A 14216-nucleotide genomic window follows, 5' to 3' on the forward strand; every position below is an offset into this window, starting at 1 on the left:
GACTATTCTGGGGTTATTTCTGGACCATTACTTCTTTTAGCTCTTCATGTGCCCTTTCTTTCAGATCATCTCTATATATAAGCAGAAATGTGGAAGCTACTTTGCTGGTAGACGATTGCTCACAATTGGCACATGCCCTGGCATCTTTCTTTGCCACCCGTCTCCCAAGGTCAGGACTGAAACATAAGAACCTCTGCTGCTCCTCGCCGTGCCTGTTGAGGGGCAGCTGGACTGTGGCTTGTCCAGCTGTCTGTGGCCCATGAGCAATTGCCGCTTGACTCGCTATGTTGGGTCAAGTGTGATGAGCAGCAGGGACTGTGGGGCCACCTGACCAGTCAGTTGTGTGAAGCTGTGAGACAGCGGGGACTGGGGATGTTGACATTTCTGGGTTTCCCTGGGATTCAAGCACTGGCCCAGCACTGGCCCTGATTGAGGGACAATCATTGTCTCCTCCTGCATCTTTGAAAGGGATGTCATAAATCTTTTCTAAGTAGAAAAAGCACAGTAGTGAATGATGTTAGTGCAAAAACCTCAGGGAAAGAGGACGGTGCCGGTGCAGCACACACCCTTGCCTGCCCTTCCTTGTCTTCCCAACTGCCCCATCCAGATGACACATGCTGTATTGCTGGGCAGGCTGACTCGAGAGCAGGGTTGTCTCCATTCCTTATGCTTGTCCCTTGACTCAGCAAAGGTCACAGGTGAATGCTACTATGGAATGGCAAGGCAGGGGTAACTTGTGGGCCCAGGAGGGGAATGAGTCCCACCATCATTAATAAAGTAAAAAGGAAAGTCTAAATTCCATACTGATGAGTGTAATGATGCTCATTGCAAAGAGAGAGGGATGGAGCAAATCTGGAGATGACTGCATATGTGGTTGGTTGCAATCTCATGGACAAAGTGAATTTAAAGATGACATAGTGAAGCCTAGAATCAATGTTTCACTGTATTTTACATAAGTCCCTGTTCTGGGTCACTTGAACTACTACTGTAGTTCTGTCATCTGGATTGTATATTCCCTGCCTGCATCTACTTCTTTTCAGTTTTGTGGGAAAAGTTAAGCTGAAACAGATCAACTATTTCTTGCTAATCTTTCATCAACGCAATTTGTCATTACTGTGGTCTGCCACAAGGATCAAAAATTAGGTGAGAGGGTTGTATTAGCATCATGGATGTGATTTTAGCTGTGATCATGAAAGTCCCCTCACATTTAGATAAGCGCTGAGTTATTGAAAAATCTTGTGTTTTACATGTTCAGCATGGGAGCTGTTAAATTTTTGAGGTGATAAAGGTCAGACACTCAGAAAGGGAAAATATTTTTGTTCTTTCCTTGTAACTAAAATCTGTTGCTTGTTTGAAAGCAGCACAGCAATGGATGGTTTTAGTAAGGAGGATATAGCTACCGTCACCACCTTGCCTCACTCCCCCAGATCCGTGCCTGGAAGTATGGGAATAACTGACTGAAAGAAAAGCAAGACTGAAAGAGGCAACCACAGCACACACATGATCACAGAAGTGTGGTGATTTTCTGTGTCTTGAGTGCCAGAGATTCCTAAGGGAAGTGCGGCAGAACTGATGTGCAGACTGCAATCCCAAAGGCCTTTCCACAAGGACCTTGAGAAAGCAGAGGCAGTTTTGTATTGGGTGCCACCAGTGAAAGAAAAGAGCAAGAGGAGATCAGCAGTTAAAGTAAGTAAGCACACAGATATCTGTGATAGTGGTGGTGGTTGAAACTGACAGTCTGATACAATGGATGATGAACAGGTGCATGGTTGAATTTTACAGATTTTTCGCTTGTGCTGAGGGTACTACAGCCTCCCTCAGCTATATAGGCCATGAGATTACACATCATCATAGGCCATCCTCATAGTTTGATTCTAAATTATCTATCCAGCCTGGGATTCCTCCCATCTCTTGCAAACGTGTGAGGTCGAATCCTGGAACTGAAAACTGGGAGAGTCACTCCCCTGTGCTTTCAGTTGTGGATTTATGCACTGAGAACGAGGAGAAAATTGTTGGGATAAAATGCAGTTGACAGATGATATGGAAGAAAAGAAGCAATAGGTATGTGGGTAGAAACTCACAGAGTAATAGGAATTGCAAGTGTGTGAGTTTAATTTTAGATGCAAGAATTAAAAGAGTGAAAATAAGGAAGGCAGAACAGAGTGGGAGTGATTTTCCCAGAAGGCTGTGTAATTATTCATGAGAGATGATGCTCTAAAAATCAATCATGATTATGTTTGAAGTTTTTCTCTGTCGGATTCTTCTCTCTCTGCTTGCTAAAGTTGGAAGGTATGAGGCAACAATTATATAATTAAAGATGCAACCATAATGATTATGCAAAATGGAACCATGTTGAAGGCCATTATTATTATTATTATTATGTAATTGAATTTTTTAATGTATAAGAAAACTTCAGCAATCAAAGGCATTTTAAGGGCCCACTTGAAGAAAAAGAAGTTCTTTTCATGCAGATAATTACTAAAATGGCAACAGAATAAAACAAGACCAAGAAAGGAAAAAAACACATTAACAGGTATATAAATTGCTTTCATTCATGTCACCCTAACAACAAACAAAGGTTATGCTTGTAATGGAAACTATATTTCTACAGAGTTAACTAAATGGAAACTGAAAAGTAAATCAGGTGAGTTTAACTTTTTATCTCAGGAGAAGGATTTGCTATAGGTTAACATTTTCACAGGCACATCACTGGCTTTGTTTTCAGAGATGGCCATTTGCTTAGGGCTTTGAATCTGAACGTTTGATGGGATTCATCTTGCTTAATTTAAATACCTAATAATAGACATTTTAAATTTAGGCTGGCTCTGGAATCAGTGAAGAAAATGGCATCTTCAGAGAGAAAGGAATTTCATCTGTCTTGAGTGCCAGTCTTACCATGACATGACTTGTCTTTGAAAGATGCCTATTCTTCTACACTGCTTATAAAAGAAGATGGAGCAGTGGCACAGGCTGCCCAGGGAAGATGTGGAGGCTTCTTCCTTGGAGGACTTAAAGACCCACCTAGACACGTTCCTATGCAACCTGATCTAGGTGGACCTGCTTCTGCAGGGGGGGTTGGACTAGATAATCTCTAAAGGTCTCTTCCAACCCCTACCATTCTAGGATTCTAAGATGAATAAGACTTAAATGATATACTCTCAGGGTATTAAAGATACGAAATAAATCCTGTCAGTTTTGGCATCTAATACAAGGCATCCACATTTGAAAACTGTAGGCACAATAACTACTTGTAAGGCCATAGAAAAACAAACTGTTTTAAATCATGCTCCCTATATTCCAATAATTATCTCTCAAAAAGACCAAGCAGTGCAGACACAGATTTACTTCACTGGGGTGTGGATCATGTTTGCAGTAAGCAAAGATTTAAGCCCCACTTTTGAAAGGTGATGTGCTGGAAGGAATTTGTGACCACAGCCTCTCATAATCAGACAAAGATGGCATCTTTTCTCTTGGTTCCTTTTGAATCACTCTGTCTTCATGGGCTTCTTTGGGGCAATTTTTCTATAAACATAGGTTTATCTGCTTGTAACATTTCCCTTTCCAGCCTCTGGACATCTTGTTTAATTGCCCTTTTCAAGTTCCTAAGCTATCCAGCTCAGACTTCAAATAACCTAGACTAAATTCAGAAGGGGATGAGAAACAAGAAATCTGCCAACAGGATTTTTTAAACCTCATTCCAAAAGGCCTTCTCACTCGTCTTGCTTGAGAGCATACAGCTGTTCAGGTAGGTATCCTCTTTTGCTCTCTTCCTTCTTTGCTTTGGTCTTTACAGTCAAGGCCAACCCTCAGGAAGCCCAGTCCAGCAGAGACAGTAGGACGGTCTGGACAAAAGTGTACCATCACTTGATGGATGAGGAAGAGGTTAGAGACTTGTTGGCCGAGCTTAACACTCATAAGTCAAGGGATCCTGATGGGATGCATCCAAGAGTGCTGAGGGAGCTGGCTGATATGGTTGCTAAGCTGCTCTCTATAATTTTTGAACAATCATGGAGGACAGGAGAGGTGCCTGAGGACTGGAGAAAGGCCAATGTCATGCCAGTCTTCAAAATGGGCAGGAAGGACGGCCCAGGAAACTACAGGCCGGTCAGCTTTACCTCCGTCCCTGGAAAGGGGATGGAACAACTCATCCTGAATGTCACCACTAAACATATGAACGAAAAAGTGGTTATCAGGGGGAGTCAACACGGATTCGCCATGGGGAGATCCTGTTTGACTAACCGGATAGCCTTCTATGAGTGCATAACTGGCTGGCTAGATGAGGGGAAAGCAGCGGATGTCATCTACCTTGACTTCAGCAAGGCTTTGACACTGTCTCCCATAACATCCTCATCAGAAAGCTCAGGCAGTGTGGGTTGGATGAGTGGATGGTGATGTAGATAGAGAGCTGGCTGAATGACAGAGCCCAAAGGGTGGTGATCAATGGCACAGAATTGAGTTGGAGGCCTGTGGCCAGTGGAGTTCCACAGGGATCAGTTCTGGCACCAGTCTTGTTCATCATCTTCATCAATGACCTGGATGAGGGGACAGAGTGTACCCTCAGCAAGTTCACTGATGACATCAAACTGACTGATTCACCAGAAGGCTGTGCTGCCATTCAGTGAGATCTTGACCAGCTTGAGAGTTGGGCAGAGAGGAACCTCATGAGGTTCAACAAGGACAAGTGCAGAGTCCTGCATCTGGGGACAGGATTGACCTGCTGCAGAGCAGCTCTGCAGAGAGAGACCTAGTTGATAATAAACTAACCATGAGCCAGCTATGTGCCTTTATGGCCAAGAAGGCCAATGACATCCTGGGATGTGTCAAGAAGAGTGTGGCCAGTAGGTCAAGGGAGGTTCTTCTCCCCCTCTACTCTGCCCTGGTGAGGCCTCATCCGGAGTCCTGTGTCCAATTCTGTGCTCCCCAGCTCAAGAGGGACAGGAAACGTCTGGAGAGAGTCCAGTGCAGGGCCATCAAGGGAACTGGAACATCTTTCATACGAGGAAAGGCTGCGGGAACTGGAGCTGTTTAGTCTAGAGAAGAGGAGACTGAGGGAGGATCTCATTAATATTTACAAATATCTAAAGGGTGGGTGTCAGGAGGTTGGGGCATCCCTTTTTTCTGTTGTATCTAGCAACAAGACAAAGGGTAATGGGATGAAACTGGAACACAAGAAGTTCCATTTAAACATAAGGAAAAACTATTTTGCTGTGAGGGTGAGGGAGCAGTGGCACAGGCTGCCCAGGGAGGATGTGGAGTCTCCTTCCTTGGAGGTCTTCAAGACCCACCTGGACATGTTCCTATGCGACCTGATCTAGGTGGACCTGCTTCTGCAGGGGGGTTGGACTAGATGATCTCAAAAGGTCCATTCTAACTCCTACCCTTCTGTGATTCTGTTACTCTGATTCCCCATCCTTTTTCTTGTTGCCAGAATCAACCAGTTTCTGAAAAGGTGGCCACATTATTAAGTAATGAGGTGTTGACAGGCAGATGGAAAGATCTGGTTAAAAAAGAGCAGGTGAGAATGTAACTGGTTCTTGAAGGAGTCTGTGAGAGATTCCTGCTTTCTGGAATCTGTTTTGCTTCTATTGTGCTCCACTCCATTGAGCGGGATGACAGGCAAGTGTACTCACTTTTCTCTTGGGAGCATCACCACATGCAGCAGGGCCAGGTGAAAGCTGTGGTAAAGAGGTTCATGTGGCTGAGACTAGGAGAGATGGCACCATCCAGAAGCATGATTTCAGATGTGCCTTCTGGAATACATCCTGATACCTTCTGGCGTATCTGCACACTGCTTTCTGCTCGTGGCCTAGAAGCTGGAATCTGCAGTCAACTTTTGAACTTCTGACCTCATTTGTGATCTGGAAACAGCCATGAGCCCCTCTGTTGGCATCGTGATCCCAAATAGTACAATGAACTAGCAGGATTTTTGTTGTATGAATAAAGAGGGTTGTGATTGCTAATTTGGGAATTGCTATCAGTTTGGAAATTGCTGTTCTTTTCAGTAATTTTATGAGGAATTTAGAGAAGATCTTCTCTCCCCTGTAGTTCTATTGGAAACAAAACCTGGTTTAGAATATGAAGCAAAAAAGGCCAATTCAGGCTAAGACTAAGAGCTTGTGGCCATAGTGCTGAATGGTAGCTCATTTGTACAAAAATTCACCTTTTTCTGTTGCACTTCTCCTTGGATATGGCTGACCATAGTGATTTCACTATTTTTACTTTGTAATTACAGATTCTTTTCACTCCATTTATTAAAATCACTATGTGTCCAAGTAGGCTATATTTTAGACACCATCATAACAAATGATTAATTTTGAGTCTTTAAATTTATGTATGTGAATTGCACTGATTTTTGAAACACAAAGCTCCAACAATTTAAAATTATTTTACTGAATGAGATGACTCATTATGACTAGAGGAAAAGATCCTGTAATTTTGTTGTGTTTCCCTGTCATTCAGAAAATATTATGCTTCAAGCAGGTGAAGGACAGCAAAATTTGCAGACCTGCTATTACTAGATAGTGGTAGCAAAGAGAAGTGTGGTCATTACATTTGCCTGCAGATATGTGACTGCTTTTTTGTTTGTTTGTTTGGTTGGGTTTTTTTAAAGTATCTATTTAGAGGTCAAAAAAGAGCTGTGGTTTGTAGGAGACAAGTCTGGACACACCAGTATCTTCAATCTACTGCTTCCATATCTGTATCTCCTCTTTGTTCTGCGGCCTGCCTTTGGCCAGATTGCTTTGCTGGATCATCCACACATTCTGCAGCTTTTGGTGGACTTTTTGTGGGTACTGGCATATTCTCAAGGAGACTGGGCATGTTTTCTAGGGATGTTGGCACATTTTCGAGGCTTGCTGTCATGCTTTCAATAGATTTTGTCACGTTCTCGGTGGTTGCTGGCATGCCCCCAGGAGGTATTGGTGTGCTTTCTGTGGGTGTTGGCACCTTTTCTGGGAGCATAGGCATGCTTTTGGTGGACTTTGGCATGTTCTCAGTGGGCATTGTCGTCATTTCAGTTGGTGCTGGCATGTGTTCAGTGGGCAATGGTGGGCTTGTGGTGGGCTGCTCACAGCGATTCTCGGCTTCTGACTGTGTGGTGAGAGGAGAGATGAGCTCTGGCACCAGGATGGCACTACATGTTTGAGCATCACAGGTCTCTCGATTGCTGCTGTTATTTGGGAGGGGCTCCTCTCCCTTGTGGGACACTCTAAAAGCTTCAGCCAGCTCCTTCAGCACGCTCTTATCAGTAGCACGCAACTCAATGCTCGTCTGCGCAGAGGAGGAAGGGCTCATATCAGCATCGTCTTCTTCTTCTTCTAAGATGCCATTTCCATTAACCTCTTCAGGGAACTGTGCTTGCTTAATTTTTTTGTACAGTTCATTCCTCTCTTCTTGCAGAGCCCGGCAAAGGTTCTCCAGCCTCTGGATTTTCAGCACAAAGCATTCATATTCCTTGGTCCTCATGGCTTTCTGTGGTCAAAAAGATCAAACAGAAACGTGGACTGAATTTGAGTGCATGCAATTCATTGATGGAACTGGTAATTAGGCCACAATTTGAGACCTAAGCAGCCCTCACAGGACTTTGCTTTCCCCAGCTGCTCTATAATAACTATGGTCTTTTGTATTGAAGCTTAAAGAGGAAATTTGCCCCTGTCACTGCAATGAATTAGCATTCTCCATACAGATTCAGATCCATTCAGCTAAAAAATATTTGCAGGAATACCTGTTGATGATCTGTAGAGATGGAAAAACACAGTGGATATCTGTACAGATAAGCTTCCAAAAGCCCACTTGGACTTCTGATGGGCGTGAATTTGGGGAAAAACAAACTGTACTATAGCCTTTGTTTATTTTGCTTCTAGATTCTGTGAGAGCAGCCTGAATTGGAAGATATTATTGCTTCTACACCTTGTGAGGAAACAAGGAATACAGAAATCCATAGAAGTAGAGATAGTACATAGCTACAAAGCTAGCCAGAAAGACTAGATCCAAGTTCAGTGTAAGTTTTGGGTGAAACTTCAGGCAGCCTCTTATCTTACTTGAATGAGTTCCAACATGCTTATGATTTTCCTCTGCAATGCCCCTGCGACAGAATGTTTAAAGCCACAGTGAGCCACCGTACTTGCTTCTAGCTGTCAGAGTTTGCCTACACAGGAAGTTACTGAAAGGCATGAATTTAAAGTTTATTAGCTAGAGCACACTAATTCCATGGGTGGATGTTCTTATGGGGAAAGAAAGTAGTGTGAAATGAACTAATGCCAGTTTGCTTCTATGTGACAGCATTAACAAATCACGTGTTTTTAGAGCACTTAAAATTCAGTTACGTAGTTCAGTTTCTTGGGGACATAGTGAATGTCTCTACACAATCTAAAAGCCCTGGCAGCTGGGACTATCTTTTTATTTAATGACATATAATTTTTCAAGGTAACTTGGAAAAAAAATGGTCCTTAGATACAAGAACAATTTTTTCATTGAATTCTGGCATTTTCAGGTAACCTGATCTCCTAGTTAAAGATTTATGTGGTGAAAGAGGTGCATCCTGAGAAGAAAAAGAATGCTCACCTCTTCAATCATATCCAGTAACGCTCTGTTGCAGTTCTCAAACCTGGATTTCCATGTAGCAGTATCCTTTTCCAACTTCTTCATTTTCCTTGTCATCTATAGAAGCAGGAGGAAAAGCTGAATCACAACAGGAATTCAATGCTGCAGATGAAATTATGGCAGCCCTTTTATTTAGGACTTTGGCTGTAGTCATAAGTCTGCTACCAGCAGCTGTAAGTGGCTCTGCTGTTAGTAATAACTTACGTTAAGGGATGGATTTAACCATATGACTTTCAGCCTTCAATGTGTAGTCCTAAAGTAGGACCAGCTGATTATATGGTTAAAAGTGTACCCAGCTCTCACAGTACAAACTAGCAAAGGCAAAGAAAAGATGACATTATTCTGTTTGTCTTTTTGCCAGACCACAGTGTTATATTGCTTGGAAGTTAAAGAAGCGCTCGTATCTTCTGAGACAGCACTGCCAAGAAAGTGACTCTGGGTTAGTCACCTCTATACCACCTCCAAAACACACCACTAACTGAGTAGCACCATCTTTCCCTTCAATAATTTGAACTCTCTGTGAAGATCATTATTTGACATAATAATGATAATTAACAAATAATTAACATTGTTTGACACAGGAAGTAAGTACACCAACTGCAAGAAAGCAGTCCCTTGGGCTTAGTGGAAGCTGTTGGTGGGTTTCAGCTCGGATTACTCACTCCAGGGAGAAGACCTGTGGCCTCTCAATCTTTCTGCCCCAGTGCCAGCTGCTCAGGAGGCACTGGGCGCTCCTGGAGACATGGGATTGAAAATGCAGCTCCAAAATCCCCCTTTGGTATCTCTGAGGGGTCTATACCCAACCACCATGTTCTGTTTTAGGCAAGATGTTTATTCTTCCAGGTGATTTCACTTTTAGAAAGTGAGAGTGAAATGTTAAGCTTGCAGTGCTGAAGTCTCAGCTGCTGTCAGTTGTGGCTCAGATCTTATATGGATGTTGACAAGATTGTTCTCCAAAATATGCAGACATGCCCCCATCCCAGACAAAATTATGGCAGTGAGAAATGTCAAAATCCAAAATGAAAGTTTCAAGCACAGAGTTCAGGTGTGAGCTGCTACTCACTTTCTCCATCTCTTGTTTGAATGTGGCAAACACTTCATTGCTTTTGGTCAATGTTTTCTGAAATTCTTCAAACCTTTCAGAGTAGAGAGTGATCTGCATTAACAGAGGAAAGAAAAAAAGAACAAAACAAACCCACAGTAATTTTGGAGTCTCCAGGATGCTAAACTTTTACTTTGGTAGAATAAGTATTGTGTTTGGACCTGGAAATTAGCTTCTATTTGAAGACTATGAAGCACAAACATTAGAGAACTGAAACTCACTGCATCCTTTTAAGATTGCAAACTATTATGATTCCTCTGTTGCACCAAGATACAATGAAGGAGAATAGAAAGTTACAAGACATTTTTAAAAGACCTTGGAGTTATGGGTGCCCTGTTCTGAATGTTGCATCTATGATGTCTCTACTCATGATGCCTGGAAGCAAAAGAATCCCCTTGAAGTAGAGACTTCTGAAAACATTCCTTTGGTGACTCTGTGAAGACTTCAAGAGGATAGCATTAAAGTCTGAAAGGATTTCTAATCTCTGCCTTTCCTCACAAGCCCTGTATATTTCTTTTCAATTGCAGCTAATAGGTACAGGAAATGACTTCTAGGATGATGTACAGAATGGAAAATAATAATGTGATCCCTAGACCATCTCCATGGGCAGGGACTAACCTGAGCTGGTCCAACCACTGATGCCACGCAGGACCAGGCAGGGACATTAAATTGCAGAGAGCCAGTGTGGTCAGAGCCGTGCCTAAGTCTAAGCCTTACTTCTCCATGCAGACGTTGCCAAACGCTAACCTTAACCTCAGGTCATAAGCTATGGAGTTCAGTACATCCTGGCTGCCCAGCTGTTTACCTGCCTTCTTCATCACCCAACAAGCCAGGCTGAGAGCTACCCTAGCTACCTTGCTTCTGATATCTTAACCAGTTGGGGAAGAGGCATTCCCACATCACACTGCAGCCACAGTTTTCCCGCTTCCATCTTTTGAATTCCTACTTGGTGACTCAAGCTGTGGTCAAGAATTGCATCAGGCAGCACTTGTGCTTCATTGGACTCCACCATTGCAAATGAGCATCTCTGGTCCTCTCCTGTGTTACCAGACATGATTGAGCTAAGCCCACCCTTTGCTTCCCACCTCTGTGATCCTGCACTTGATTCCTTTGAACTGGGTCCCTGCAGTGTGGCTAGAGCAAGCTGTTTTGTAGCCTGTGTGTGGACTACAGCTGCAGGCAAGGACAGTAAAGGCAGAGAAAAGAATCCCCTGCTAGCCTCTTCTACCAGTTTCACTTCATGAAGCAGAGCAGAAGAAAGACCTGTTGCAATGAGCCAGTATTAGGGCTGCACATTTTGCTATCAGTTTACACCTGGCAGCCATGTGGAAGTTCATTTGTGGCTATAGTTTATCAGTAATCCATATTTTTATATCTAAAGTCTTTGGATGTTTTTGGAAGAAATTTCTAAAGATCTGAGGTTAGTTTTTCTGTAAGATTTTCCTATTTTCTGCTTTTTCACTTTTTTTTTCCCCTCCTCACCCTAGGTGGGAAAACTACTTTCAAAGCTCCCAAATCATTCAGGATGCTATATAGATAACAGTTATCTGCTCTTTGGAAAAGACCAACTCATCCACATCCTTCTGCTGCCAGAGTATCCCCAGCAGTGTTTAGGTGATGGCACATGTCATCTGTCCAGTCCGACAGCTCTCATTAGAAAAAGAGCTATTGCTGTGCCAGAGGTGGGGTGGTTGCAGAGTGATGGGAGGCTGAAGAGCAGCCTGCAGTATTTGGGCCTCTGGCTGGGGGCTAGTTGCCCCCTCTGCCCTGGCAGGGAGACAACTAAATGATTAGCTGTGAGTTTTTCTTTTGTGTGGTGCCAGCCAACAGATATCCTACTCTGATATTACTCTTTAGTTCCTGAGGAAAAGAAGGTTTAGGAAATGTTGCTAATAGTGGGGTGGTTTTAATTCTGATTTTGAAATTGGATATGGTTATATCATGTTTTGTGTTCATTCTGGCTAGTTGTTATGATAGCCTTTGTCATGGCCAAAACTGCAGCATATTGTGGATATGCCCAAGCTAAGTTTAAACTAGGTAGTTAGGATCTTGGTGACTGTGAATACAACACTGGCTGCAGCCGTCCTCTGGCAAGCTGGCTGAAGGCACAGGAGGGTAATCTACAGAGCTCTGTGGTGCCAATATCAGAGCTAGCTGACATGAAACTTGCACGTGTGCATTTATCCTAGGCTGTAGCCAGAGCTGTGGCCTGTGCACAAACAGAAACACAGCTACTGTTTCAGTAGCTCGAGTGCCACAGTGTAAGTGGGACACTGATAGCAAGTGAGACATTTGGAATAGATGACATGGCTCTAAGGAGAAATGCCTGAGCATCCCAAAGCCAGTTGAGGGAACAGGGCTGGGAGTCAGCAAACCACAGCTCCTAGCCCAGAGCCATTGTCTTAGAAAAGACACCTCAGTTCTGTGTCTCTGCTTTTCCCTTCCAACTTTTGACAATTGTTTAATTACATTAAAAACCTTTCAGGTTTGAACAGAGCAAGCTCTGATCTCAGCTGGAGCCCTAAGCAGTACCATGGCACCAAGAATAGCTTCTGCAATTTAAATCTAAATGATAAATGAATGTTTTCATAGTGTCTGGGAACAGGCTGCAACAGCTGTCTCTCACTAGGAGCTTGTACTTGTGCTCCTTAGTTGGGAAGATGAGGACTCCGTTGCTGCTGCCCACTGCCCATGACAGCACGGGCAGGGAAGGTGGAAGCAGCACTGTTTTCAGTGAGAACTTGTAAGTGGAAGGCTTTGGGAGATGGGGGTGTCTCAGCGTCACCATGCCATGAGGACACCTCTCCAGCCCTGTTACACTCTCCTCAGTTGCTGTAGCCCAGTGGCTGGCACTATGCTGGCTACCAAAAAATTAAGTCCTCAACTGATTTTTGTCTTCTTGTTTTGTTTCAAAGCACAAAGCTAAAAAAAGTCGGCTTAAACAACACACTTGGAAGTACCATTGTGAATCACTACCTCCTCTAAAATAGAGTGGTATTTTGCTAAATATGGCAGGCAGTAAGGGCTTTATTATGGCTTCTACTTATCTCATTGACCAATGTCTTCTCATAATTTCCATGCAGCTGTTCCTCTGTTAATATCTATTTGTTGGGGTTTTTATGTTTGCATCAAGGAGCTATCATGCTTTTTCTGTTCTGCACTTGTACACCTTGCATGATGGCATGTGGTTCACGAGGGAGGCCCCTCAGTGCTATCATACTGGAAATGATGATGATGCTAATAATAATAATAACAACAGTAATTCCAATGGAGGCTGCTATGTGACACAGTAGCTCTGTGTAGCACAGTGCTCTCACACTTGAGCAGAACACCTAATTGCATATTTCATTTCAGCAAAGTGAATCACTTAATTTTTGTCTATGCAAGCTTGCAAGGGGCATATGTATTATCAGTGCCTTCACAGACTTACTTGACTGTGTTTTTCCTAAAAACAACTTTACCATTTCAAATGTATGCTTAATATATTCTAGCTTTTATCAGTACCTTTGGTTTCATTAAACTGGCTACAGAGGTCTGGCTGCATACAAAACTCTTTCTAGTTGAACATAAAAGTTTAATTAAAAGCAGTCTGAGAAAACTTGGAACAGGTTTGCAGTTGGGACAAACTCAGCTGGAGGCCTTTGAGGTTTGATTGCAGAACATGTCAAACTGGTGTCAGCAGCGGTGTATGTGATATTTTTTGGTGCACTACCAGCTTATCTTAGCCTTTGAAAAAGACATGTAAAGAACTAAATTCCTTTTAGTGTGGTTAGAGGTTATCAGTTTAATGCTAGTCTTTTTTGACTGCTCAACAGGTAGGAATTAGACTATCTGTAAGGGCAAAGCTGGAACAACTTACCAGGATGATCAGCTATGAGAAAGGGCTAGGAAGAAGCTTCCCAATGGGTGAGGAGATGGGCATCTGCAGAGGAGCTGAAGGACAGATACCACCCCACCTGCAAAGCTCTGCTGAGGGGGAGTTTTCTCACAAGGAGGCCAAAGAAGATAAATCTATGTGACTGTTTCTGTAAGTTGAGGAAGATCTACTGATACTGCCTCTTTTTTTGATGTGAAAGTCCAGCATATCATCTAGTGCTCTCAGTCATATTTGAGGTCAATTATTGCTTTGCTTGCAAAGTGTAGTATATATTGCCCATTTCTTGTTTTTTACTGCCTTTCACTCCAGCCTGCCTCTTAGTGTAATTTTGGCAAGTAATTTTGTTTTATTCAAGGTTTCAAATCCCAACTAAACACTGAAATCCTAGAGGCCCCTTCGTAGAGTAGGCAGAATTCCCACTGAAGTTAAAGAATACACCACAATCCAGAAAAGCACATGAGCATGTCAGCTCCAGTTTGGTAAATATACATCATGATATATATGTACTTCAATGCTTTACTGGATTAGAAACCTGTCTGGAAAGTAGTTACAGTCAATAATCAAGCCAAGACACACATATTATTATGTGTTTGAGTACTGTAAATGCTCATAGATCATAGCACCATAGAGTGGCTT

The 14216-nt window shown here is 42.9% G+C and overlaps 1 protein-coding gene across 1 annotated transcript in view; it reads right to left on the minus strand.

Annotated features, from left to right (window-relative positions):
• Positions 1–6675: 6675 nt before the first annotated feature.
• TXLNB (taxilin beta) overlaps positions 6676–14216 on the minus strand; it is a 28403-nt gene continuing 20862 nt past the window's right edge. Inside the window, exons 7-9 of the mRNA XM_061990326.1 lie at positions 9665–9757; positions 8563–8658; positions 6676–7470 (exon numbers count right to left, since the gene is read on the minus strand). Of these exons, the coding sequence (XP_061846310.1) occupies positions 6676–7470; positions 8563–8658; positions 9665–9757 (984 nt within the window). The remainder of the gene's footprint in view (positions 7471–8562; positions 8659–9664; positions 9758–14216) is intronic.

Source organism: Colius striatus, chromosome 2 (genome assembly GCF_028858725.1).
Source record: "Colius striatus isolate bColStr4 chromosome 2, bColStr4.1.hap1, whole genome shotgun sequence".
NCBI lineage: Eukaryota > Metazoa > Chordata > Aves > Coliiformes > Coliidae > Colius > Colius striatus.